This window comes from Nasonia vitripennis, assembly GCF_009193385.2.
Source record: "Nasonia vitripennis strain AsymCx chromosome 3 unlocalized genomic scaffold, Nvit_psr_1.1 chr3_random0004, whole genome shotgun sequence".
In the NCBI taxonomy this organism is placed as follows: domain Eukaryota; kingdom Metazoa; phylum Arthropoda; class Insecta; order Hymenoptera; family Pteromalidae; genus Nasonia; species Nasonia vitripennis.
The window spans coordinates 59,398-85,418 of record NW_022279623.1 but is presented as its reverse complement, the minus strand read 5'-3'; the positions used below and the strand labels follow the sequence as shown (position 1 = coordinate 85,418).

General features: G+C 34.9%; 2 protein-coding genes across 2 annotated transcripts in view; one reads left to right on the top strand and one right to left on the bottom strand.

Moving 5' to 3' along the window:
- Positions 1-2,875, top strand: part of LOC100116701 (calexcitin-2) — a 64,938-nt gene extending 62,063 nt beyond the window's left edge. The window contains exon 7 of the mRNA XM_001601079.6: positions 524-2,875. Coding sequence (XP_001601129.2) covers positions 524-631 — 108 coding nt within the window. The 3' untranslated portion in view covers positions 632-2,875. The remainder of the gene's footprint in view (positions 1-523) is intronic.
- On the bottom strand, positions 2,533-25,723 carry LOC100116664 (myrosinase 1-like). The gene is made up of 7 exons (XM_016987289.3): positions 25,486-25,723; positions 25,251-25,384; positions 4,671-5,004; positions 4,231-4,573; positions 3,949-4,099; positions 3,637-3,878; positions 2,533-3,558 (listed from the first exon to the last, which is right to left on the bottom strand). The coding sequence occupies exons 1-7, from the start codon at positions 25,661-25,663 to the stop codon at positions 3,429-3,431; spliced, it is 1,512 nt and encodes a 503-aa protein (XP_016842778.1). The 5' UTR covers positions 25,664-25,723; the 3' UTR covers positions 2,533-3,428.
- Positions 25,724-26,021: the final 298 nt, after the last annotated feature.

Below are 26,021 nucleotides of genomic sequence, written 5' to 3'. Positions count from 1 at the left end.
AATTTTACTTTTTCCCAATATTTCTTTGTCAAGCATATTGTGGATACTAATACATTATATAAAAGAATAGATGAATATTTTATTTTTGCAAAAAGTATATTTTGTTCGTGCTCCAATTAAATGTATGATTGATTTTTTCCAACGATTTTTCGCTCGTTATCAAGTTTTTAAATGATTGGCCACTATTTTTTCAAAGAAAAGTTGATAGATTTTTGACTGTGGCAAAAAGCACGCTTATAGCCTACGTCTTTCTCATTAAAGTTATTTTACTCTTCTGCTTATTTTAACGCAATCACTTAATGAAGCATCAGTTATTGTTTTTTCTAAAGAACGTACAGAATAATAGTGGCAAACTCTAGAGATAACAAGTTTAACGTTCCATTAAAGCAAAGCTTATACCGGTGTCTTAGCAAAACTTATGAACCGTTAAGATCGGAAGGCGATCCTTTGGCCCGTGTACAAAATAAATACATGAGCGAGGACCGCGGCTGTGCACCGCCAAACTAATCTAATGCGCTTTCAGGGCAACGAGGTGACACGCGACAAGTTTGAGAAGCTCTGGCAGCAGTTCTTCTCGACGGACGATCCCAGCACGCCCGGCAACTTCATATTTGGCAAGACGTTCTACTAAGTGCTTTGCAGCACGAAAACATCTCAAGCAGACACGCACCAAACCAGCGCATGCACAGGCGACGTTTATTCGTTCTAACCGCTCTCAACGGCTATGCCCGAAGATACAGCGCCATATACAAATATCACACGGACCGACAGCCGATTAAAACTAGAGGATGACATTGTAAACAGAGTGAGAATGAGAGAATAAAGAGAGATGTTGCTAGTGGAAATCCGACAAAGTTTAACATAACAATATGTACGATAGAGAGAAATTCACGGTCGGGATCGCGCCGAAAGCACTAATCGACTGTGGGCACAACGCTATCTATCATAAAAATGCCTCTTGCACCTTTTGCCCTAATGCTCTGTACTGCGATTGCGCGACCATAATCCCTCATCGTTCTGACTCTAACGCTTCTTTACGCTCCTTTTTAGCAAATTGTTACTTTATGCTTCCGAGAGAATCGATTTAATTATCTGCGCACTGCTGTTTCCGCCGCATACTTTTTATTCTCGATTTCATCGTTTTCCGAGAGCTTTCGTTTCTTTGTCTATAGTCAATTAAAAAAAAAAGCGGAAACGAACGAAACAAAAAAATTCAATTGACGTTCATAGATCAATGATGTACCAAACACCGTCAATTATATATATAAAAGAATTAACGAATGTATTGTGGCGTTGATTTGATGTTTCAATGTCTTTATTCCCTTGTTGTAAGAAAATTTCTTGAAATTGTAAATGATTATAAACGAAAGTTTAAAGAAAAGCAGCTACTATTTTCTTTACTTTCTTTTTTTTGAAGAATAATACAGTCAAATCTCATCGTATACCCACATATCTTCGTGACTGGCGAAAGACGCTCTCAAAATACTGAAGGTTGTATTTTAATGGACAACGTGAGCCAATAAAACAAAAAAACTATTTTAGTATTCGTAAAATAAAAGAAAGAAAAACATAACTATTTACAATCTCATAAAGCTATGCATATATAATAAATAGACGAGATATTTTTCGAATTATCGATTGAAGTACAAGTGAAAGAGATGAGGTTGAAACGTTGCGAAGTAAAAAGATGAGGAGAAACTGAATGACTGTCTGATAAAACTGTCAAAGTAAAACAAAAAAGCAAAAAGTATTGTGTTGCGAGTACTACGTTGCTAAGTCGATGAGATGTATGTTTTAACGAATATATATATATATATATATATATATATATATATTTCTCCGTTGATGAACAGAATAATATATAATCATTACTGTCATATAGAAGTTACCGTATATAGAATATCATATTAAGTATTAAAAAAGAGAGGAAACAAGAAAGAAAATATACAATTTTGTCGAGTCTCGAGATGATATATCTCTGTTGAGCACTTCGGTTAAAAAGTGAACACATAAAACTAAAAATGATGAACATTCCAGGCGAGCTTTACAGGATGAGTGCGTTATTTACGCTCTTATGCAACATGTGTGTTGAGTTCTGTCAGGTTTTCTTGCTGGTTTTCCGAAACGTCGATCACTGCCCATCGAAGACACGCGCGGAAAGACGTCGCCAAGTTGATCCTTATCCATAAATCCACTCATATTCGTATATTACAATCACGAAACTCAAAGTAATGTCAGAAAGAAAAATTCATTAAACCGGATTTGGATCGTGTGGTGCGAGTGATTCGACGCTGCAAAAAAGTTTTTTCCTATCTGTAAGGATCGAATCCTCGAGCATCTGTTTATAGTTACAAGCCATTGATCTCTTAGAACCTGAGAAAATAAAATATATTTCAAAGACACTTGGAAGTAACGATATCCATTCATACCGTATTATTTAGATCAAAATCTTACGACTTACGAGAAACATATATAGCATTGAGGTACTACGGGATCAAATGGAAACTAAAAGATACTCGAAATACTTTACTATTATGCTTCAGAAAATAGTTTTATTATACAATGAATCATTTAGCTTTTACATTTCATATACTGTACACAGAATGCAGATTTAGTTGATTAATGCTTATGAAAATTAAACAAATACTCTTACGATATTCTGGCGCAATGGTAAATGTTTATGTCATTGCTGTTCACAATTTCTAATTGTAAACGTAAACGTACATAAATATAAAATTAAAGCCTGTCGAAATCATCGACTATGTTACATATGATAATCATTTTAAGCGAATATTAATATATAGTGTATTGTTTGACATTTAAAATAATTTGTCAGAGTAAATAAAAATTGATATTTGTCTTGAGTTGCTAAAAATTGTATTTTTTGTTTCATCTCACAAATCTTTGATTTCCCACTGCATAATTTATCATAATTTAAGTTTTGAGATTTTTTACGGAACACACGCGATTCGCGGATAGTCGGTACTGAATTTTGATGGCTAACACTCACGAAGATGGTAAATCGTTAGATAATGATGATTGAGCGTTTTTACTAGGAAAGTGAAAATAATAACTTGACATCGAAAATTTGATTATTTGTCGCTCTTTTCGAAGAAAACAAATCTCTTGTTTTAAGGAATTTTTCAAATTGAAGCACTTTACATGCGTATTTGAATTCTAGTAATGTAATATTAAGTAACATTTATTAAATGTAGTAAATTCGCTTCTTAGTTCTTAGACAATCATGATATGCATGCCGTCGAGTTTTGCCAAAAATGTTTGCCATTTGCATGGATTTGATCACGCTTATTTTTATATTTAGAAAAATACAAGTACTTAAACAAATTTCTATTTGTATTTAAATATTTGTAAAAAGCAGCAATAAAATACTTTTTGGAGTCAACATGCAACTGAACTATCAATACTATTTAGGTGTAATCTATTATAGGCATTAATTTACGAGACTTTAAAACTGACTTCAGCCACGAAACTGACTTTTTGGGTGTTCGTTTTCTGTTGGGATCGTTGAAATCGACACTGATAAGTCCAAAGTGATCTCTGAAAAAAAGTATTATTCTAATTATTAGAATATATGATAAAAGAATGATCTACCATTGTTACTTTAAAGAAACTAACACGTAACCCATATCCCATTCGAAGCTATCTAAGAAACTCCATATTGTGTAAGCTTTTATATTACAATTATCTCTTTTCATTGCAACAAGCATTTCTTTCATGTATGCATACAAATATTGAATCCTAATTGTATCGTTAACAGTGTTTGGATCTGAGACTCCATTTTCCATTATATAAACAGGAGGATTGTTGTACCTATTTTTAATCTGTCTTAAAATTTCTCCTAACCCATCAGGAACAACCTAGATATACAACCAGTAAATTACAATCAATTTTTAAATTTGATAAAGTTTTTAGATAAATCTGACAAACCTTTAGCCATTTGCTTTGACTTGAAAGCCATTTTTCATCTACTGTATAAAGTAATCCGTCATCATTCAGAGAATCAAATGCTGCTGCTTCAGGTGATGGTTCAACCAAATCAGCAGTGTAATGATTGAGTCCAAAATAATCTGAAGTTCCTCTAAAAGTATTGTTAAAAACTTAAAATTCTATCAATTATTAAATTTAAAGATGTATTGAAGAACATTGCTTTAAAGTTTTTACAAAACTCGCAAAAGTTTAACATAGTGGTAATATAGATCTATTAATTACTTAATGTATTCAATCCATTGTTTAGAAAACGTGGGTAGTTTGGATCTTTTTCGACCCTCGAGTTTACTGTTTTTTGCGATCATTTGCTTCATAATTTTTGGATAATCGCCATCCTTGGAAAAAATTGGATGCGCAGTCCACCCACATTGAAACTCAAAAGCAATATTTGTAGACACCAAATCATTTTTATCTTTACTGTAATGCTGAAAGCATGGCATGATGATTCCGATTTTACCATTTTGTTGGCTACGAAATTCTCTGTCATAAATGTGATAAGCAATAGCGTGAGCCTTTAACATGTTATGAACACACTGATATGCACCCCAACCACTTAGATTAAGACCTGTGAAAGAATAAAGAAAATTTTTTATTCCTTTTGTATACGCGAAAATGGGTCTTTTTCGTGCATCTATTACAAAAATCTACGGGTCCCTTATTACCTGGAGCAAATCGTAAGGTTTTGTAGCCTACAATACAATATATATACGGTTCATTGATGGTAGTGAACATTTTTACTCGATGTCCGAATTCTCTAAATACAACAGTTGCGTAATCAGCAAAAAAATCTGCCATTAATTCATTCATCCAACCACCCAATCGTTCTAAACTCTGTGGATGATCCCAGTGATATATAGTAACCATAGGCTCGATTTTATGTTTTTCTAATTCATCAAGAATATTGTGATAATAACGAAGACCTTCTTTGTTAACGTCTTTAGAGTAACCCGTTGGGAGTATTCGAGCCCAACTCAAAGAAAATCTATAATGGTTTATCTGAAATCATTTAAAGAAAAGCACGATTATGATTATATACATATGTACATCATCCCTGGTAGGAAGTAGCACGACTGGCCAGCAGACTAGGAAAATGCTGCCACTGTCAAAGAACTGCCAACTGGTATATAAAAATATATTATAAATAAAAAACTTATATAATTAGAACAGTCATACATGTATCACAATAATATTATTATCTACTATCTACTTCTACTATTATATTAAAGTACTTAATGTGTGCCGTGAAGCCATTCACATCTTTTCTCAATACAACATTATCTATGAGGCGGAAAAAATTTGGGGGCCTTATAATTTTTGGGCCTTGAAAATTTTAGGCTTTAAATTTTTTAGGCCTGAACATTTTTAGGTCTTAGCATTGAAGTTGGCTGTTTCAACCTAAAATTTTTTAGATTACAACAAACATATATACGTAATATCATAAAATATTTGAAGAAGCTAAATATATCAGTGATTGTGTTAAGAAAAAGTTTTCTTCTACTTGTTCTAAGTAGATCTTAATTTTATGAATATTAAGAAATTTTGTAATAAAAAATTCTGATTGACTTTCTTTATATAAAATACTCAGATTTAATATTTTTAAAGTTAGCTAATAAAATAACAAAGTTGACTGAACAGTTGATAAATAGCTTGATTACTGCAATATGCGACAGAGCAAAATTTTTTTTATTGAAAAAATTATGAAAATTCGAAAGAGGAAATAAACAAAAGACATCATTATTATAATTTTATTTGCATACTATTTGGTTTTCTTCACTTTCTTTTTTGTTATATGCAATTTCGTACTGGATAAAAGCCTTTTTAAAAATTATTGTATAGAGAGAAAGAGAGGAAGATGAAAGTATGGAAGCATATCATTAAAGAAGGTTTGCTCAGAAAAAGAAAACAGTAGTAGAACTTCAAATATTGCAACATTCGTCGATATTTGTGAGTTAGAAACTTTGAAACCTCTTCAACAACTTCTACAAGAATGTGACACAGGTAGGCAAGTTCCCTCAAAATATGAGATTCGCATAAGCTGTAAGAAAAGAATAGAAAGAAAATGTGCAGTGCTATTATTACAGAAATAATGAACAAGAAGAAAAGATAATATCAGCACAAAAGATTGCTCATAGCATTGTAGAATTGTTTCCTTTGGAATCTGCTAAAACTTTTTATAAGCCACTTGTAAAAAAAAGGGAATACGATAAAAAGTTTGGATAATCAAGCAACACGAATAGAAAAAAACAAGTCAATTCCTTCCAAAGGCAAATTGATCAGTATATACAAAAATAGAAATAGCAAGAACAAACGCTTAGAAAAATTATTAGTAGAAGAAACTGAAAAAAAGATGAATCTAATAACAGTATTTTTAAAAGATTAACATAATAATTTTAACTTATGTATAAAAACAAGTTGTTTATTATTTCCTTAAAATTTTTAGAGTCCATAATGACGATGAAAATCAAGAAATCCAAGAGGGTATTGATTGGCTTGCAGTCAACGAAGTTCCTTGGGATCTTGTTTTGAAACATTGAGAAGAAACTTCCAGAATACGTCAAGACGAATTTAAAAATTTGACAAATATTTTCAAATCTTGCAAATTATATGATCATGTCCATCAGAGATATGAATTAATTAACCTTGATTTTAAGAATGTGAAGTAACCTAACGTATCATTAACAATAGATGTAGATTTAAATCAAAAACTTACTGAAGAAATTTCATTAAGTCAAATTATATTAATTTATATTTATTTTGTATAATTTTGTTCAAAGTTATTAAATTTACATTTTTTTGCACATGTACCCATCAAAGTCGATGAAAAAAATCCAAGGGAAATCGGTCATCCATTGGACTATCAAAAAATATAGTATCTTCAAAATCGCAGACGTTAGTTTCAACAATTATTTTATGATATATTTTGACTCAAACTGTTGTCAATCATATTATTTATGTGGCCAAAATTTGATTTAAAAAAGATACGACTGTTTAATATTTGTTATAGGCGGTTGGTGATATTCTGCGGCTAAAAACCACTGCAAGAGAAAAAGCAGTTGCACAAAAATTACCAATCCAACCATATATCATAGTTATTGGCGCAATTAAGGATATTCAGGACGCTTATGTTTGCATTGATAAAAAAATCTCTATAAAGTAAGTGGTATTTTTATGCTTTAGATATATTGCTTTAAAGCATTTCACATGTACAATCTTGAGTATCCAATATTCAGCGAAAATTTATGGATATTGGTCCAAAAAGGAATATATAAAGTAAATTTAACATGCGATCCCGAAAGAAGTTCTATCCAACATGTGCTGACGAAATTTATTAATAAAGATAAGTAATAAATAATGTAATATTTTGTTATTTGTGAATAAGTTTTTTTCTAGTTGACTAGAGACAAGTGCGCGTAGTAGTATTATTAAATACTAACCTTGCAGACTTAAATAGTTTTATTTGATACTTAGAAAGAAAGTGATTTTGCCATGTTAGTTGTTTAACTACCTAAATGTACAGAGATAACAGTCATCGCCATCAAAAATAAAAGAGATTTAGAATAAAAGTAGGGCATCAGATTAAAGTAAAATAGAATTTCAAAAATCTTGGAAAAAAACACGTAAATCACTGCTATATTATTTATTTATATTGATTCGCAGGTGAAATGAAACCTTATAAATATGGTTTTATAATTTATTCAAGTAAGTATAATAAGTTTTGATTTAGTTAAAAAAAATGTGTTTTTGATAATTTTGTTATTTTATGTATTAAATTATTTTATATAATTATTTTATACTTTAATATCAAAATTGTTTTTACTCTATACATATAATTCTATACAGTTTATGTAATTTTTTGTTTGATGGATAATAAATATAGTACATTGTGCATCAATGGGAAAAACAGGCTATTTTAAGAGAGGGGGAGGTGTTCAACACGAGTCGGAATCGAGGGTGCCGAAGGCGCCCGAGACGTAGACGAGTGCTAAAAACACTCACCCGAGTATGAGATACGCTTTCTTCCCGTGGTACACACCGTATTTTTTACAACGAGGGCATGAAAGAATCTCTTTTAACGCCAGAAAGTAACGTAGGGAATCGTGGATTTCAAGTCGTGCACAAATAGAGTTATTTTTTGTGTTTAAAGTTTAATTTTAAAGAATTTATAAAATTTCCAAAAACTTAAAAAAATAGTATATTGTGCAACTAGGGGGGTGGGGGTGGGGGGGGGGGGAATGAGGGTGAGATTTGAATCAAATTTCACCCGAGGTAGAAATTGCCCTCCCCCCCTTGTTGCACACTGTACTTTTTTTGACAAGTGCCTGTAAAAACCCGTTTTCATGCATATTGAGTTTTGAAATTTTTGTCAATTTTGACCATTTGAAAAAAATTAAAAAGTATAGAACTTTATGATATGTACATGTACAACGTATTTTTCGTAACGAGAGCATGGAAGGGCCTTTTTAATGCCAGAAAGTAGCGTAGTAATCGTGTATTTCAAGTCGTGCACAATAAATAATAGAGTTGTTATTTTTTGTGTTTTAAGTTCAATTTTAATGAACCGTTTCCATACTCCCAAGTATTCTGCCAAATTTCTGTCATAGATTCTGCTAATCCACCAGAAAATTCGATCGATTTCGGGCAATACAGCCTCAATATTCTACCAGAGCGACTTTGGAACAATAACTGATGGTTCGAAAGAAATGTGTCAGGGTGCTTTTTGAAACAGGATCTACAAATAGATTTAATTTTTATTAGATACTTTTTAATTTATAGACTGAATTGATACAATAAAATAAGAAAATATTGTCATGTTGCCAAACTTACCTAAGCATATTTAACACCTCTCCTTGACTTAATTGGAAATTTCCTTATAATAAATTCCATGGAGTAATTTCATCCTGGATGTCACAACTTTTTGAGGCGCAATAACTTGGATGGGGACTATGGTCTTCTCCTCTCGACAATGGATTGCGTACCACACGGCCCCTCCTGGCTACCGTTTCTTTCCTATTGTTAACGTTGAGGGTGTTTGAAGCTACCGGGTCTTGTATCTTCGGCAAAGTTATAGGCTTACACGGTGGTTTCGGAATGTCCGGTATTGATGTTGGCGCTTTTTCGCCATCGCTCGAGCTAGAGCTACTATTATTTGAAGACTCGGAATCGTCGCTGCTTGAGCTCGAGCTAGAAGTCTCAGAACTGCCGCTACTGCTATTTGATGATGATGATGACGACGACCGGACGACGTAGAACAGGTTGAACACGTTGAACTGGTTGAACTGGTTGAACTGGTTGAACTGATTGAACTGGTTAAACTGGTTAAACTGGTTAAACTGGTTAAACTGGTTAAACTGGTTGAACTGGTTGAACTAGTTGAACTGGTGGACACGTTCAAAGGGTTCTCGTGAGCTTCTTTGTTGTTAATCGTTCGACCACCGAAAATAGACAACGTAAGGTCGACAGGCTCGGATGCTGGCTGCAGGATGACTGTTTGTTGATGACAACACTGTTTGTTGTTTTTTTATACTATTATTATAAAATAGTACGTATGCGCCATTTTTTTCGTCATTAATAGTAAAAAGACGCACGAATATCACAATCTCCTCGACAAAGTCGCCGCTCCTCTCGCCGGCGTGGATCAGTTCGAGCACTGGCTTTACTTGTACTCGTGATCAGCTCTCGGCACCGAAACACTCCGGGTCGAGCAGATAGCGTTCGCTGAACCCTGGCAATACTTGTTCTATCTCTAAAATGAAAGACGTGTTTTTTTATTTCTCTTTTGTTTTGTCAGTTAGTGTTGTCATCTAGAGAGCATACGCGCATTTTTCAAACGAGAATTTTTTTCTTTTGAAGTTATCAAATTTGCTAAAAATATTTGCACCGATATCCACGGTTCTTCGAGCGATATACAGTGAGATTCTTGAGCTCCTCTTGTAACAAGCTCAGCTGATCTCACGAGGTCTGATCCAGCCCTTGCACGCGAAGATGTAAAAGTCCTTGCACGACTCGACGCTCTTGTTCAGACGCTTTATCGCTCGCAATGTTGCCGAAAATCTCAAGCGCGCGTGTGCATCGCGTAAATTACACTATGCGTGAAGAATTCGGGTCGAGGGATGCTTACTTATACGTTCTCAGGAGAGCTCAGCGTTCGGCTTTAAATAATCTACGCGTAGAAACTAAAGAAAAAGATGCAAGGCGCATTTAAAAGTTGCCAAGCAAAATGCACTCGGAATTTTTGGTATTCTTTTCACTAATCGAGGGACAAACTCGACATATGCAGGAATTTTAGTATCCTTATCCTTTCCTTAGCTTTCCTTTTATAAAAGTCATGACCGGATGTCTTGATGAAGCCAAGATAGGGTGTGTTCCACCTATAGCTTCGGGAATGCGCCGTGGGAATTGCGCAGTCGTCTTTCTGCGATTTGTTTATTTTAAGTTGGTGCCACAGTAAAAACTAAGTGTATCTGGGAAAGCAAATCGCAGAAAGACGACTGCGCAATTTCTACGGCACATTCCCGAAGCTAGGTGGAAGGCACCCTATGATTGGCTCATGTAGTGCGCATGCGTCTAAGTCAGTGCGTGGGCGGAGTCAAAAACAGTAGTGGGGAGAGGTGGGGGAGGGGGTACTAGGTGCAGCCGGAGGAGCCTTTGTGCAGCAGGGAATACCATCAGTCGATCTGAGCACGTAAACCTGAAAGGTGCTCTTGCCAATAAGTGAAGAGAACCCAAGGCTGAGATCTAAAGTGACAAGTGAGTGAGTCTTATTAAGATCATCATGAAATAAAGCGACGACCGCTAGACGCTGTAAGTAGAACTTTTGCACATAAATTCGAACTATATACATACTGCGTTATTATTAAAAGAAGAAATAGAGTTAAAAGAAATATACTCTTTTTTTTCCAGGACACCAGCAAGCATACAAATCAAATCGCCAAGAGATACCTTACGACAATGTGCGGCTATTACGTCAAATTCCGTAGCGATAGGAGTGATGGATACGTCTTTGATAACTCTTTCATGGACCCTCGCATATTGGATCCACGGATCGAAGTGTGGGACAAATTAATAAGCAAAACAATCGACAACGTCTTCAGGGAGCTCGGTCTAACTAGTGGCCAGATGAGGACATTCATTTCTGAACCCACGAGACCGGGACAGAAAAGTATTATGAAACTGATTGTGCGAGAACCCGAGCTCGCTTCACTAATTCCAGAAGGAGATGAGCCCTCGCTTTTGTGGCTATGTTCATTAAGCGGGTACTATCAGTCAGCCAAGCTGCTCATACGCAGCGGAGCTAACATTAATGAGCTCTGCAAAATTAGGGGTTCGACCGACCACCTGGACGTCAAATCAACTCTGCTCTATGCACTATTGCGGATGTACCCTTCCGAGGGTAACGAAAGATTGATCACCCTTTTGATCATTAACGGAGCCAAGTTAAAAGCTCGAGAATTCGATAAAAGCACTGTTATTCATTTGGCAGTAAAGTACGGCCGTATTAAGGTCGTCTAAATGCTTCTAGAGAAAAAGGTTAGCGTCAACGCTAGGCGCTCAGGCTTCGTAACACCGCTGCTTGACGCAGCCATGCATAGCGGAGTGGAAGATGTGCTTGTTTCTTTGCTGATGAAAAATGGTGCTAATATTTACGCAGAGGATCGAGACTCAAGCAACATCTTGTGCGCCATGGCGATGGCCAATTCTGAAAATCTCGAGCTTGTTAAGAACTTTATTAAAAAAGGAATATCACCTCAAGAGGACCCACGAAAGAGTTACTATCAACCGTTACACGCGGCCGTCTCAACAGGTAGGATCAGATTGGTAAGTAAAATCATTCTCTTTTACATCATAACGTGCAAGATTCGATTGTAAACCGTGTCGCGTGAATTTAAATTTCTAACGTTGCTTTTTTTCCAGGTGAATCTCTTTCTCGATCATGGCGCAAACGTGAACGCGCTACAAGAAAGTGCCGACAAAGAATTTAATTTGTACATGGCGGACGCGTCTGTGAAAAGCCAGAAATGCTGGTAACTCTGCTCAAACGGGGCGCGAGTATAGACCAGAAAACCTATTGCGGTCAGACTGCCCTACACGGTTTCGGCCTCAGCGACGAGTATGGCCAGAACCTCGAGAAGGAAATAGAAAAACTAAAAATTCTGTTAACGGCTGGCTTGAACATGTTTGCCGCGGATGACGATGGCGTCACTCCATTCGACCTGATAACAAGAAAAAACGACGCGTACGCACCGATAATGCTCAAGGCGCTGGCCTTGAAAATGACTTGCCTCGAGTCGTCGAACGAAAACAAAGAGGAAAGCATCGTGAGAAATGGGTATACGGCTCTCTGGAATTACTATGAAAAGTGCATCGAGGAGATAAAAAAAAACGAAGACTACGAATTTGATCCACAACTGCACCTTACTGAATATATTAGTAGAGTGCAAGTACAAGATGATAGGCCCTATGCGCAACCACAATTTCAATAAAAGTTTCGAACTTCTCGATTTGCAGAGCACTTTTCCGTTGTACAGCTCTGATATACTCGAAGCCCACGAGCGCACGTAACTATATTACCAATCGGTGCTGGACCAGGAGAATACGATCTATGAGTCTATATACGACCATTTACCTTACTTCGTTGCTAGACGAAAAATGTCTGATTACGTAGTGAGCTGTGATACTTGCGAATTGAACAAAACTGTATGCGAGTCAACAGAAGCCAGGAGAAGATTCTGGAATGGAGGATAACTACCTTATAATCTACCTCGTTTTCCTCTTTTGAAGTCTGAAGAAGAGAGCGAGCCAAATCGATTTATGCACGAAAAAACGCCGAAGAATTTTTTAAAGTAAAGAACTTGACGAAACTACCTGTTCTCGCAACTTCTTGATTCAGTGCTTTGGTACATACACGTAGCTCTTCATTTATGATCTGCGTCGTTTACGTATAGTACATATTGTATATATATACATACCTAAATAAAAAATGCGTATTCTTCTAAAAAAATATGAGATCAACTTCATGTTACATACCCTTCCTACAGTCTTGCGTGTTTCGCAAATACTTTCAAAAATATAATAAAATTATACATGCTCCTATCTTGAGGGGTCCAGCCTGTGTTAAATCCTAGAAAAAAACAAAAAATATTTGTCTAATATAATTTTTGTCTTTTTACTTAAATTAAAAATCAAAAAATATCTTCTGAAAATACTTATAATATACACTATTTTTACTAAAAAATATCATATATATACCATACAAAATCACTGACCAAAATTCATGACATTTTACTATATAAATAAGTGTTTTTAGTCACTTGCCACGGCTTTGTGAAAGATCCGGACCGTCTTCTTTACTCTACCCAGGCTTAAAATGTACCTTAAACATGCCCTCTCAGACTTAATAAAAAACATTTCCGAAAAATATTAATTAAGTAGTATTATACATACGTTGTATACGTACGGACGATTCTTACCCTATTTTTAATTGCTTGTAGTCGTCGTACCCTATTTTAACTCGTCTAGAATGAGAAAATCCGACAAAAAACCGAAAATTCTCGTTTTGGCGTCATTTTCGAAGATTTTTACCCTATTTCAAAATGCTCGTATCTTTCGATAGGGAAGGTCATTTTCGACATTTTTTTTCAAATACAAGATCTCGGGCTAAGCTGTTCAGTAATGCCGAAAAAATAATGCTCGCTTGGCCAGGTCATAAATTACCCAGGGCGCAATAAAGGCTATTTTCTGGTAACTATTTGGGATTGTAGCTTGTTATATTTGTCATAATTTTATTTAAAGGTCTATCACTGATACATCTTTGAACAAAATTATAACAAATATATAATAAGCTACAACTAGAACTCTGATGCTACACGCCGAACCGAGTGGAAAAATGCCTCTGTGACACTATGCGCGCGCATGCTTCGAAGAGAGCGCGCTGCGAACGAGGTAGCGCAAAAACTGGTGCCAAAACAGCACCGGGTCTGTGCTGCATTGGATTCGCTCAGACCGTTCTCATTCGGCACGATTGTGTGCCCTAATGGCACGCGTATGCGCTGTATCGGCATTATTCAGCTTTCCTGATTCTGCACACGAGTGCCGGTGTCCCCCCAGGCTCATTTTTTTTCCGTGATAATAGTTGCGTAGACTGTCGGACAGGATACGTAGGCGCAAAGCAGTCGCGTCGGTCCCTTTTCGACCACTCTTCTGTCCACTACGACCGCATATATGCGGGAGGTAACGCTAATAAAATTGGTCCTGACGTAAATAGCAAAGTCGGATAAAGGTCGATAGACTTCGGCAGGTAGTCGCACGATGGCTCTATTATGATGGATATGTAGACTGTCGGACAGGGGGCGCAGGCACTGACAGTCGCATCGGTCCCCTTTCGACCACTCCCGAGCCCATTACGACCACACGGTCGGGTGGGGTGGCACCCAGGGTTTGTACTCGAGCGTAATTTTATTGTTTTATGGTAGTAGGGATTAGCACAAGGGATAGTTTCGACGTCGGTCGTTAGGATTTTCCTCGGAAATTTCATGAGAATTTTTTAAATTATATATATATATATATAATATCAGTATGACATGAATTTATAGGGAGGGACTTTAACGACGCGCAACGACACCCCTCTAAGAAGAAGCAAAAGTTTTAAGAAAAATGGTTTTTACAGTTTAGCTCTTTATTTAAGAACCGCTTGACGGAATTGTTTAAAATTTTAGCAGCAGATAGCTTTTTATGGTTAATCTCCAATTAAAATTTTAAAGCATTTGAATACATGTTTTAGCGATATAAGGCATCAAACAATTTTCAAAAAAAAATTCAGACCTTGATATCTTAAGAACCATAGGGGTTGGAAAGCTGCGCAATAAACTTAGGCAAAACACATAAAATATCTACTTTTTCCCAAAATCTCAAGTGCATCAAGGCCTTTTAACGTCCGTAATCGAGGCACAAAAAACTCAGTTTTTTCAGTTTTCGATTTATTATTGAAAAAATAATTAGTCAAATCACTTGAAATTTTGATAAAATATAGTTTGACATGACGTGAACCATCGACATAATTTTTTTCGTGAGGTTATGATGTTTAGTTTCAGAGATATGAATTAAAAAAAATCAACGAACAAAGCGGTCGATCCCGAGGACCAAATGAGGAAAAGTAGGTTATTTAATTCTTTTTTCAATGCATTTTTGCTGAATTGTTTGTAACAATCGAATGGTAAAAAATCGCAAAATAGTGTTTTTTTAAAATTTTAAAATAGTCATACATGAAAAAGTAAAGAAAATAACAAATAACTGTTTTTTCCGAATTCAGAATCCAAAAATAGATAAATAGATATAGCATGTCAAATTTTATTGATATTGACGGAGTAGTTCCAGAAATATTACGGTATACACACACCCACATATCCATACGGACATTTTCTAAAAACACTTGATTGATGAACACACCAAAAAGTATTTTCTAGAAGTTTTGACGAAACTCAAAATTTTACTATTACAAAGCTTTCTCTAGGAGTAAGCAAAAAAACTAAAAGACTGATTGACTTAATTTTAATAGCGTAGTCCTACTTTATAATCATGCACGTGTCTTAGATTGTTTAAACCTATGGATCGAGATTGAGGGTTGTACAATAAGGAAGGCGTGTCTAGACACGTTTCGTTCTATACAGAGATGCTAGCATAATCCCTGTAAGAGCTACCCTGGTAGAAATGAGTCTATGAACAGGCTAGTAACTGGACAGTTCTTACACTGAGAGAACTATATATTAAAATTTACTACATATGCAGGAAAAATTACTATATTAGATAGTAACGGCAGATCATACTCGCTCCATGACGATGTTTACTATATTCATAGTAATAATTGTTAGACATATTAAAATTTGTTACGTGTTTACTAGAAATTACTACATTATATAGTAAAAATTATTTTATGAATTTCTCCGTATGCCAGAATTTGATGTTATAAAGATGATTTATGCAGTAATCAGAGACCGAAATCTATAATTTTTTGTTTATCTGGTATTATTAAGTGATAAAATATCATTCGCTATTATTATTTATTAATTTTGGTCAATTTATTATTAATATTAACTCATGAGTAAATGTGATTAATATATCAGATTTGAAATATTGTACATAACAGTACTGTTTGGGTAAGTGGTTAGCGCGCTCGACTCACATGCCAGAGGTCCAGGTTCGATTCCCGTCGCCGCAAAAAATTTCTTTCTTTCATTTATTTCTTGCACTTAACAACATTAAATATCAATAATAATAATAATAATATTCGAATCATCGCGTAAAATTGGCCAGCAAAAAAAAATAGAATAAAATTTAAAAAAATTTCATTTCAGTATAGAAATTACTATCTGAGATAGTAAAATTTAATACAAAGCAAGTATAACCGTCCGTTACTATATAATATAGTAATTTTTCCTGCATATGTAGTAAATTTTTAGTTCTAGTTACTACCTAATAGATGGCCAGTTCTTAGGGTCATTTCTATCAGGGTAGACACCTGTTGTCTCTGGGAAAAATCCAGCGCCGTCTGGTGCAATTTTATTGTATGTCTGCAACGCATTACGACACACTCCAGGTATAAAAACCCAAGCCTTCAGCGCAGCAGTTGAGCGTGCCAAGAAAGACCCATAAGCCCCGCCACCCCTACGAACTTAGCCTAACGTCAGGTCAAGATGCACCCTCAATATTACAAAGCAGATCACGGACGAGTTACCAGATAGCAGCACTGCAGTGATGCCCATAAATATACAGAGTGGAGCACGTATCAGGCAGAACTGGAGAAGTATCAGAGTCGAACCTGTCAGAGCCAACTGATCATTAAATATAAATTAAGGCGCGTAGTTACCAATACTGTAGCGGTACGTTTTTCTTTATAAGTATCGCGGTTTATTACATTTAGTAGTCTATTGATTTATTAGTTTATTAGTTTTATTGATTGGTTTATAGTTTTCACTTAACCGATAAGATCCGTGTAATTTTTAATTTGATTTAATAATATTTTTCCTAAAAACATACAGCGGTTCGTAGCTTTTTACTTATTAAAAGCACGGCGCAACAAAGGTACCTAATAGGAAATTGCAAACTTGTATAAAGACAAAAAAATTTATCTTGAGATATTTGAATTTTTCTTATTCGAGTAGTAGTGTCGTTATATTTATCATCAATTTAGTGATGATTTCCTATCGTAAGAGTTTTGTAGGTAAGTTTAGTTTAAGGATAATTAATGCACTAACGTTTTTCTCAGACGAAACTACACATCGAGGAGGAAGAATGGCATCAGTTCAACAGGGTAGCGACTACATTCCTGAGCAGTTAAGACTAGACATCACAAAGAATCTGGCACTCGTGAATATTTTCAGACGTTCAACATCTTCAAAAGGTACGTAGACAGCAAGAATAACGTTATTCATCCACTTACGCCTTGCTTCTTGGAAGTTAACGCCGATAACAAGCACTCGCTCGATTATTTCAATGCGCTTGTTTACAAAAATCCGGAAAAGGAATTGGCACGGAGATTAATAGATCATCATCAAATAGCAGTAGCAGCAGTTCTGAGACTTCTAGCTCCAGCTCAAGCAGCGACGATTTCGAGTCTTCAAATAACAGTAACTCTAGCTCGAGCGATGACGAAAAAGCGCCAACATCAATACCAGACATTTCGAAACCACTATGTAAGCCTATAACTTTGCCGAATATACCAGACCCGGTAACTTTAAACACCCTCAACACTAATAATAGGAAAAAACGGCAGCCAGGAGGGGTCGTGTGGTACGCAATCCATTGTCGAGAAAAATAAGAACTACGAAGACCATAGTCCCCATCCAAGTTATTGTGCCTCAAAAAGTTGTGACATCCAGGATGAAATTACTCCATGGAATTTATTATAAGGAAATTTCCAATTAAGTCAAGGAGAGGTGTTAAATATGCCTAGGTAAGTTTGGCAACATGACAATATTTTCTTATTTTATTGTATCAATTCAGTCTATAAATTAAAAAGTATCTAACAAAAATTAAATCTATTTGTAGATCCTGTTTCAAAAAGCGCCCTTACACATTTCTTTCAAACCATCAGTTAATGTTTCAAAGTCGCTCTGGTAGAATATTAAGGCTGTATTACCCGAAATCGGTCGAATTTTCTCGTGGATTAGCAGAATCTATGACAGAAATTTGGCAGAATACTTGGGAGTACGGAAACAGTTATAGGACAGAATTCTGGCGAAAATTCTGGCGGAGGTAGAGCAAGGCAATATGAGGTTAGGTTAAGGACAAACTTATTTATTTATATTTTAATTTTTAATATTCTGGTATCCAATTATTTATATTACTGTAACTGTATTCATTGTAATCTTTGCACAATGTTATTCATATATCGTAATAATTTTTGTGTCAATAAAGATCTGATGAAGTTGGATACCATACCAGCGAAACGTCGTCAGTTAACGTGAATTTTTAGTTTCGCTAAAACTTTGTAGAAACGCATTTGGAGGTTTTTAGAGTTCGAATCATGCGTTTTTAGAAAATGTCCTTGCGTATGGCTGTGCGTGTGTATACCGTTATGATTCTGGAAGCACGCTACCATTCGTAATAAAATTTGACATGCATAAATGATTCCTGATTCAGAATTCGGAAAAAATTATTTTTATGATTCCGACCATTTAATGGCCATATTATATCGATGTTTTGATTGTTAAAAAAATATTTTTTTTATTATATGATTTATACAATATATTCAACAATAGTGTATCTAAAATAGCGAAAAATTGTTTACTTTTTTCTGCAAGATTTTTCAGATTGATTGTTCCGTTTAATTGTTACGATAAAAAACGAGAGTTTCAAAAAAAATTTAATATCTTCAAAATGAAATTGTCAAACGTTTTGAAAAAATTTATGACAATAAAAGCGATAATATCTATTTGCTATAAAAATTTTAAGCTATTTTGGTGATTAGTTTTTGAGCTAAAAATTGAAAACCAAACAAAAAATGGATTTTCGATGTCGTACGATTACGGGAGTAAACTAGTATATTGTGTACCAAGGGCTTAAAGTAGGCTTTTTTAGCAGAAAGCCCACTTAGCGCTTGGTGCACACCATATTTTTTGTAACGCATGTACTGATTTCCGTGTTTACGCACACGCACACACACATATGTACATAATCATATACACAAACACATATACGTATATTTAATGTAATTATTGACCGTTAAATCTTTAAAAAATTTTAGCGGGCGTTTTTCTTATTTTTTGCTCATATATGCAATATTCTGCAGGCAAAAAAATAAACGACGCCCGCTAAAATTGTTTTTTGCCTGCCGGTCTGAAAAAAGTTACTTTATGCCCGCTTAATAGGTACGAAAAACGCGAATATCGTGCTTGTGTTAAAATATATACTATTAATTAAGTTTAAATCTTGAGAAAAGATAGATCTTTTGCCTACCTCGGCTAAGTTTTTTTGCAGCTTGTGAAACTAATTAGTGGAAAAGGTATTGAGATCATCAAATTCTTTGTCTCTCACCCTGTATACCCTGTATAACTGAAAATTACTATTTTGTTAAACCTTATACTTGCTAACTACTTTCTCCGTGTAAAATAGTGAAATTTCACCGATTGATAGTGCATATGCGCTAATTTATACAATGAAAAGTAGGCAACTGCCAAATAGTGACTATTCACTGAATGAATTAGTGAAATGGTCACTGCTTAAATCAGTGAAAATGTCGGATTTTAAATCGATTAGAAATGTACACTGAGGAAAAAAAAATTAATTTCTTTCTTTGTTTATTTATTTTAGACTTTTTATTATAAATTTTTATTAATTTAGTATGAAAATTATATTATTAAGAAACAAAGAAATTAAATTAAATTTTTAGTCGGAGGCGGGAATTGATCCTGGGTCATCAGCGTGGTAGTCGTGCGTGCTATCCGTTTACCTAAACTGAACTATTACGGTCAAAATTTCATATCTGATATATTAAGTACTTCAACATGTACAAAATAAAATTAATAATAAATAACGGCAATCCATAAATAATAGCATAGTATATCTCGAGCTTTGGTTTTTATGCGTAGCACATAGAAGGAAAGCAAGCGGAGGTGATAATTTTTCATCTAAAAACAAAACCTAAAATCTACCTACCCTATAAGCACCGAGAGTTCGTCAATTAGAGGTTATATTTTCGAACGATTGCTTCACGAATAAATAAATGCCTCAAGTATGCAGCTATCTAGTACGCTACATAGTTTTTCGTGTCTAGGTGTTCGGGGTCGGCGATGACGGACTCTAGAAAGTGCGCTCCGTAAATTTTTGTAAAAGGCTCACTTGTAGACCTCATTCTCTAGCTTTATGGAGTTGTAAGAAGGACGCATCGTTTCGAAAACAAAAAACGGATTCCTAACCTCAAAATTAAAAAAAATTTGAATTGACTACTTGAATGGAAATTCGATGTTCGAGCCCCATGTATGGGGCGAAAATTTCGTCCGTTTTTCACGAAAAGCCTCCCTTTACGAGATATCGACGAAAAATGCTTTTTTTTATATGCGGGCCCTGAATCCCGACATCGGCGACCCTCTGGACATCATCTATTTGTGATTCGTAATCTTAGTTTCTCCTGACCAGGGATCAGTTTCGAGAGAACTCCCTTAATAAATATTATATTCTTGCCCTCGCTTTCCTCCAATATTCAAACGTATTAATACAATTTTTTTCCTATTAAAACTTTGCTGCAGGGGGTGAATGGGGTATGTGGGTTTAAGAGTTTCAGTTTTAAGATCGCTCCTCTCATTTGTTCACTGTTGAATAAGTAAAATCAGATTCACTTATTCAAAAGTGAAATTTTCATTTGACAAAATAGTATTTATGTTAGCGTTTTACTGATTAGAATAGTCATATTTTCACTGTTCTAAAAGTTAAACCGAATTTTGGTGTCAAAATAGTGATTTTTTCACTATTTCAACAGTGAAAATGCGTTCACTGCATAAATAGTGAAAATTTTCACTGTTTTACATGGAGAGAGTAAAGTTCAGAATATTTTGAAAATATTCATGATTTTATGAGGTTATGAGGACCCTATGGTATTTAAAATACTAAGTTTAAAATTTTTTCAAGAAAATTATATGATTATTGATATTGTGATGGGTGCTTTTTCTGTAAAATAATTAAGATTGAGAGTATTTTTAATGGTGCATTGTACAACAAGGGGCGAAAAATATCATCCGAGTCTGGAGAAGCACATTCGCCCCTCGTTGAACACCGTGCTTTTTATAACAAGTGTATAAGGAAGACCATTTTTGTCGCCTATGAAATAGATCGAGAATAGAGTTTTTCGTGTCGTCCACTACGGTGTGCGTGTGTATATATATATATATATATATATATATAAATCAAACTTGAGAATTTTAATAAATTTTGAAAATTTCGGAAATTGTTTTAAAAGTTTTTAATGATTTAAATTTAGTAAGGAGCAACTACAAAAGAAAAGGTTTATTTATATTTCAATTGTATTATTAATATTTTACAATATGTCAATGTTTGTGATTAACATGTTGCATCAAATATCTCTTAGACATAAATTTTCGATCACAAATGGTACAAACTGAACCACAAGTAGCAACGTGCCGTTTCATTGATCCACTCCTTATATATTTTTTACACTTTTCGCACCTCATCCTTTTAGAAGAGTGCACATCTTGTTCATGTTTATATAGATTATGCACTTGTTTACCACATGTTCTGCATGTTTGTTTCTCATTGTCATGAAAATTTATGTGACGACTCAAATTGCTTTTTTTCCGCTCAATTTTCCGCGAAATTGAAGTGTTTCTTATTTCAAAAACCCAACGACTCATTCCCATTCCTCTTTAATTATACATAATCATATTGACAAACTTTCAATAATAAAGCTAGTGTATTATGTACAACAAAGATTATAAACAAAAGAGAAATGTATATTTTATTATTTTTCTAATAAAAAAAACCGCTGCCAATTCGTTGGCACGTAGCTTCCTCCAACGCAATTTATTGTTCCAATAAATAAAATATTGTTTTAAAATACAGTATGTGAATGCTATTTTAAATATTTCTAAGCTTAATTATTTTGCTGTAGGAGCAATTTTCTTATAGCAAAAGATATATAATAATCAGAAAAATCCGATCAAAATCTCTTAAAATCGCGAAAAAGAAGAGATTGATGAAAGGATAACTCTGTAAAAATAAAGTTATCGTATTAAGAGAATAAGATTGTAATCTAAAAAAACTTATGTATAATTTTACTATAAAAAAACAAATATATATTGTGCCGTATAATTCTACTCTCAAAACATGTTGCATAGGGACAATTCATCGGGAGGGACTAAGAAGAAGCAAAAGTTTTAAGAAAAATGGTTTTTACAGTTTAGCTCTTTACTTAAGAACCGCTTGACGGAATAGTTTAAAATTTTAGCAGCAGATAGCTTTTTTATGGTTAATCGCCAATTAAAATTTTAAAGCATTTGAATACATGTTTTAGCGATATAAAGAATCAAAAAATTTTCAAAAAAAAAATTGAAACCTCGATATCTTAAGAACCATAGGGGTTTGAAAGCTGCGCAATAAACTTAGCCAAGACACATAAAATATCTACTTTTTCCCAAAATCTCAAGTGCAATAAAGCCTTTTTACTTCAATTTTTTCAGTTTTCGATTTATTATTGAAAAAATAATTAGTCAAATCACTTGAAATTCTGATAAAATATAGTTTGACATGACGTGAGCCATCGACATGATTTTTTTCGTGAGATTATGATGTTTAGTTTCAGACATATGAATTAAAAAAAAATCAACGAACAAAGCGGTCGATCCCGAGGACCAAATGAGGAAAAGTAGGTAATTTCATTCTTTTTTCAATGCATTTTAGCTGAATTGTTTGTAACAATAGAGTGGTAAAAAAACGCAAAATAGTGTTTTTTAAAAATTCAAAAATGGTCATAAATGAAAAAGTAAAAAAATAACAAATAACTGTTTTTTCCGAATTCAGAATCAAAAAATATATATGCATGTCAAATTTTATTGATATTGACGGAGTAGTTTCAGAAATATTACGGTATACATACACACACACACACACCACGCGGGTAAGCCTGACACCCGTATGTGGTGCGTCCCCTGGGTGGCGGATGGAGGAGAGCTCGCTGGGGTGTATACTTCGGAGGGTGGAGCAGAAATAAAATATGCTCCGTGGATGAAATCAGGCCGCCGCGTTTGCCGTAATGTGCGATCCGTGAGTTGCCAAAAGGAGATCCTGGGTGGGGAGGCAATCTGAGGTTGCGAGCCAAAGTAAACTGAACTACCTTTGGCTCCCGCTGACGGCAAGACGGGAGGCCGGCCACATAGCCAGTACCGGTCAATCGACTAAGGCGAGTGCGTGATATTGCTTGATGTCTGCCAGAAACTCTCCAGAGAGCCAAGCACTTTGTTCGGGGTGGGAGGTTCGAGAGAGTGGAGGTGGGCTAGGGCAGTATCGCGTGCTATACTCTAGTATGATGTTCCCAGTCTGTCACCGCTTACAGTCATGTGTTGGGGCCATGTCAGCTGCCTCCATAGACGGGGGGATCGACGGTGGTCGGACACATACCGGAATGAAGACTATTATCGAGCATGGAAAATTTAACCGAGCAAGGAGAGAAAGCAGGAAAAGGAGCTCTCGAGATCCGGAATACAATCCGGGATGCTGAGCGAGAAGGAGAAAGCATATGGGAGAAGATTGAAGAATGGAAGAAGAAAAGCGATTTATCGGCGATTATGATCCAGGTTAAGCGGCTTGAAAGAGAACAAGTGGCGCTGGAAAAGAGCAAGGAGAGCCTTGGATTGATGCTAAAAAAGCGGAGATGTCACCGAACCAGCAGCACATTCAGAAGGAGGACAAGGCATCACAGACGATAGAAGCATCAAACGCGGTGACGACAAGGACGTTAAATAAGCGTAAGGCGACGGGACTGGAACTAGCCAGTCACAAAACGAAAGTTATCCTCATTTCCCGTAAGAAGAAGATGGAGGAAATCATACTGACGGTGGATGAACATGAGATCGTTTCTCAACTAACCATCAAATACTTGTGCATCACCATCGATACAAGACTAAGTTTTAAACAGCATCTGGAAATAGTCAGTGATGAAGCAGCAAAAGTTAGGGCTGCTCTATCACGATTGATGCCAAATGTAGGAGGGCCACCTCAGAAGCGAAGGTTACTCTTAGCCAGTGTAACCACATCGATTATGCTATACGAAGCCCCAATATGGGCAGTTGCGATGCGAGTGAAATCGTATGCACGAAAGTTGACTACCGTGTATAGGCGAGGTGCACTAAGAGTGGCGTCCGCTTACCGTACGGTATCGGACTATGCTGCCTGCATTAGAGCAGGTATGCCACCCATTGACCTCTTATAAGTTTTGAAGAAACTCCAAATTTTACTATTCCAAAGCTTCCTCTAGGAGGAAGCAAAAAAATTCTAGATGAATTAATATAAATTAATTTAGCAACCAAGACTTTTTATGTAATTTAAATGCTAACAATAGTAACAAACGTCCAATTGTTACCATATTATATTTTTCACTTCACTCGAAAGTTCTTGCGCAGTGAAGTACTTAAAAATCTGTCGAAAATGGCGAGTCTACTGGGCAGTCACTGCTTAAAAAACTAGCCAGTCCGTTCTAAATTAGAAATGAACTGGCTAAAAATGCGTAACGTTTCTACCAGGGATTTTCTTAATGTCTAGAGATTTATATGCTATGAGTATGCGATGATGATGTAAAATTTGAAATTATTACATCATTTCACCTGTCATTAGGCTTTTTATTACTGTGTTACCATTTGTCTGACACTGACTAACTGTACACAAAAATACCTTACACAAACGTATTTTCCTACACGAATAAATTCTAGACAGATATTTTCTACACGGATATTCTCTACACCTATTTTTTTACTATATTACTGAGAAACTCTATACCAGTGTATAACTTATTGTTCTAACAATGATCTAACAGTAGGTTACTCAACTGTGTAGAATTTCGCAGTGTAGTAAAATAATAAAAAAAAATTTCTGTAGAGATCTGCGAAACTCTAAATAATAATGATAATGTAATGATAATTTAATTAATTAAATTAATAATAAAATTTACATTACCTTACAACATTATCGACGACTCATGTTCGCATTCTTATGAACTTAATTATAATTATGATATTGATACTTACACCAATATCTTTCATTAATTGGATATCTTCTTTATATTTATGGTAGGAATCGCACGCAATATCTCCAGTGGATCGATCTGCTATTTTCTCCGGGCGTGTGTGCACAAAGTTATCCCAAACACTTTCACTTTTACCTGTACAACTTATTTTAATAAATATTCTTTTTTTTTATTTTTTAGAATTAAAAATGCTTGATTCTAATTATTGTATACTAATTATTACACAGATAATTTACCACTTGTATTCCAAGCTCCTTCAACTTGGTAAGAAGATGAAGCAGCACCAATGAGAAATCCATCAGGAAATGAATAATCAATATCAGCAGATTTGTCTGAACTATTAAACACTAGTAGTGTTATGATTATTAATATAAATATAAATACGTATATCTTAATTAAAGCTTTTCTGCACATTATACTAGCTTATGACAGAGACAACAATGTCGTATTAAGACTTCTTCTCTGATTAAAACTGACTTTCAAGTGGCAGAGTATACTCTCGATAAGGCCTTTTTTCCTGTTATCAGTTGTAATTCAAATATTGATATTGATAAAAGTATTTTAACGTAATAATTTTTTAAAAATATTCTTGATGAGAAGCTTGTGATCTATAACAATATATAACCATAATGAACAATAACAAGATAACTTCTTTTGTAGAACAGTGAAGCTGCTATTAGAGAGCATCAGTGAGCGACAATAAATATAAAAACGCACTTCTCTCTTATGTTATATCTGAATAAAGTAATTGAAGCGGACTTACCCGCTTTAG

What these genes read in the sequence shown, in the direction of transcription:
- LOC100116664 (XM_016987289.3), bottom strand. Translation starts at nt 25,663, where the DNA reads ATGTGCAGAAAAGCTTTAATTAAGATATACGTATTTATATTTATATTA. An exon ending in AGGAGCTTGGAATACAAGTG is followed by an intron (nt 25,385 to 25,485) that starts GTAAATTATCTG and finishes TAAGTTGTACAG; the next exon opens with GTAAAAGTGAAAGTGTTTGG. An exon ending in GTCAAAGCAAATGGCTAAAG is followed by an intron (nt 3,879 to 3,948) that starts GTTTGTCAGATT and finishes TTGTATATCTAG; the next exon opens with GTTGTTCCTGATGGGTTAGG.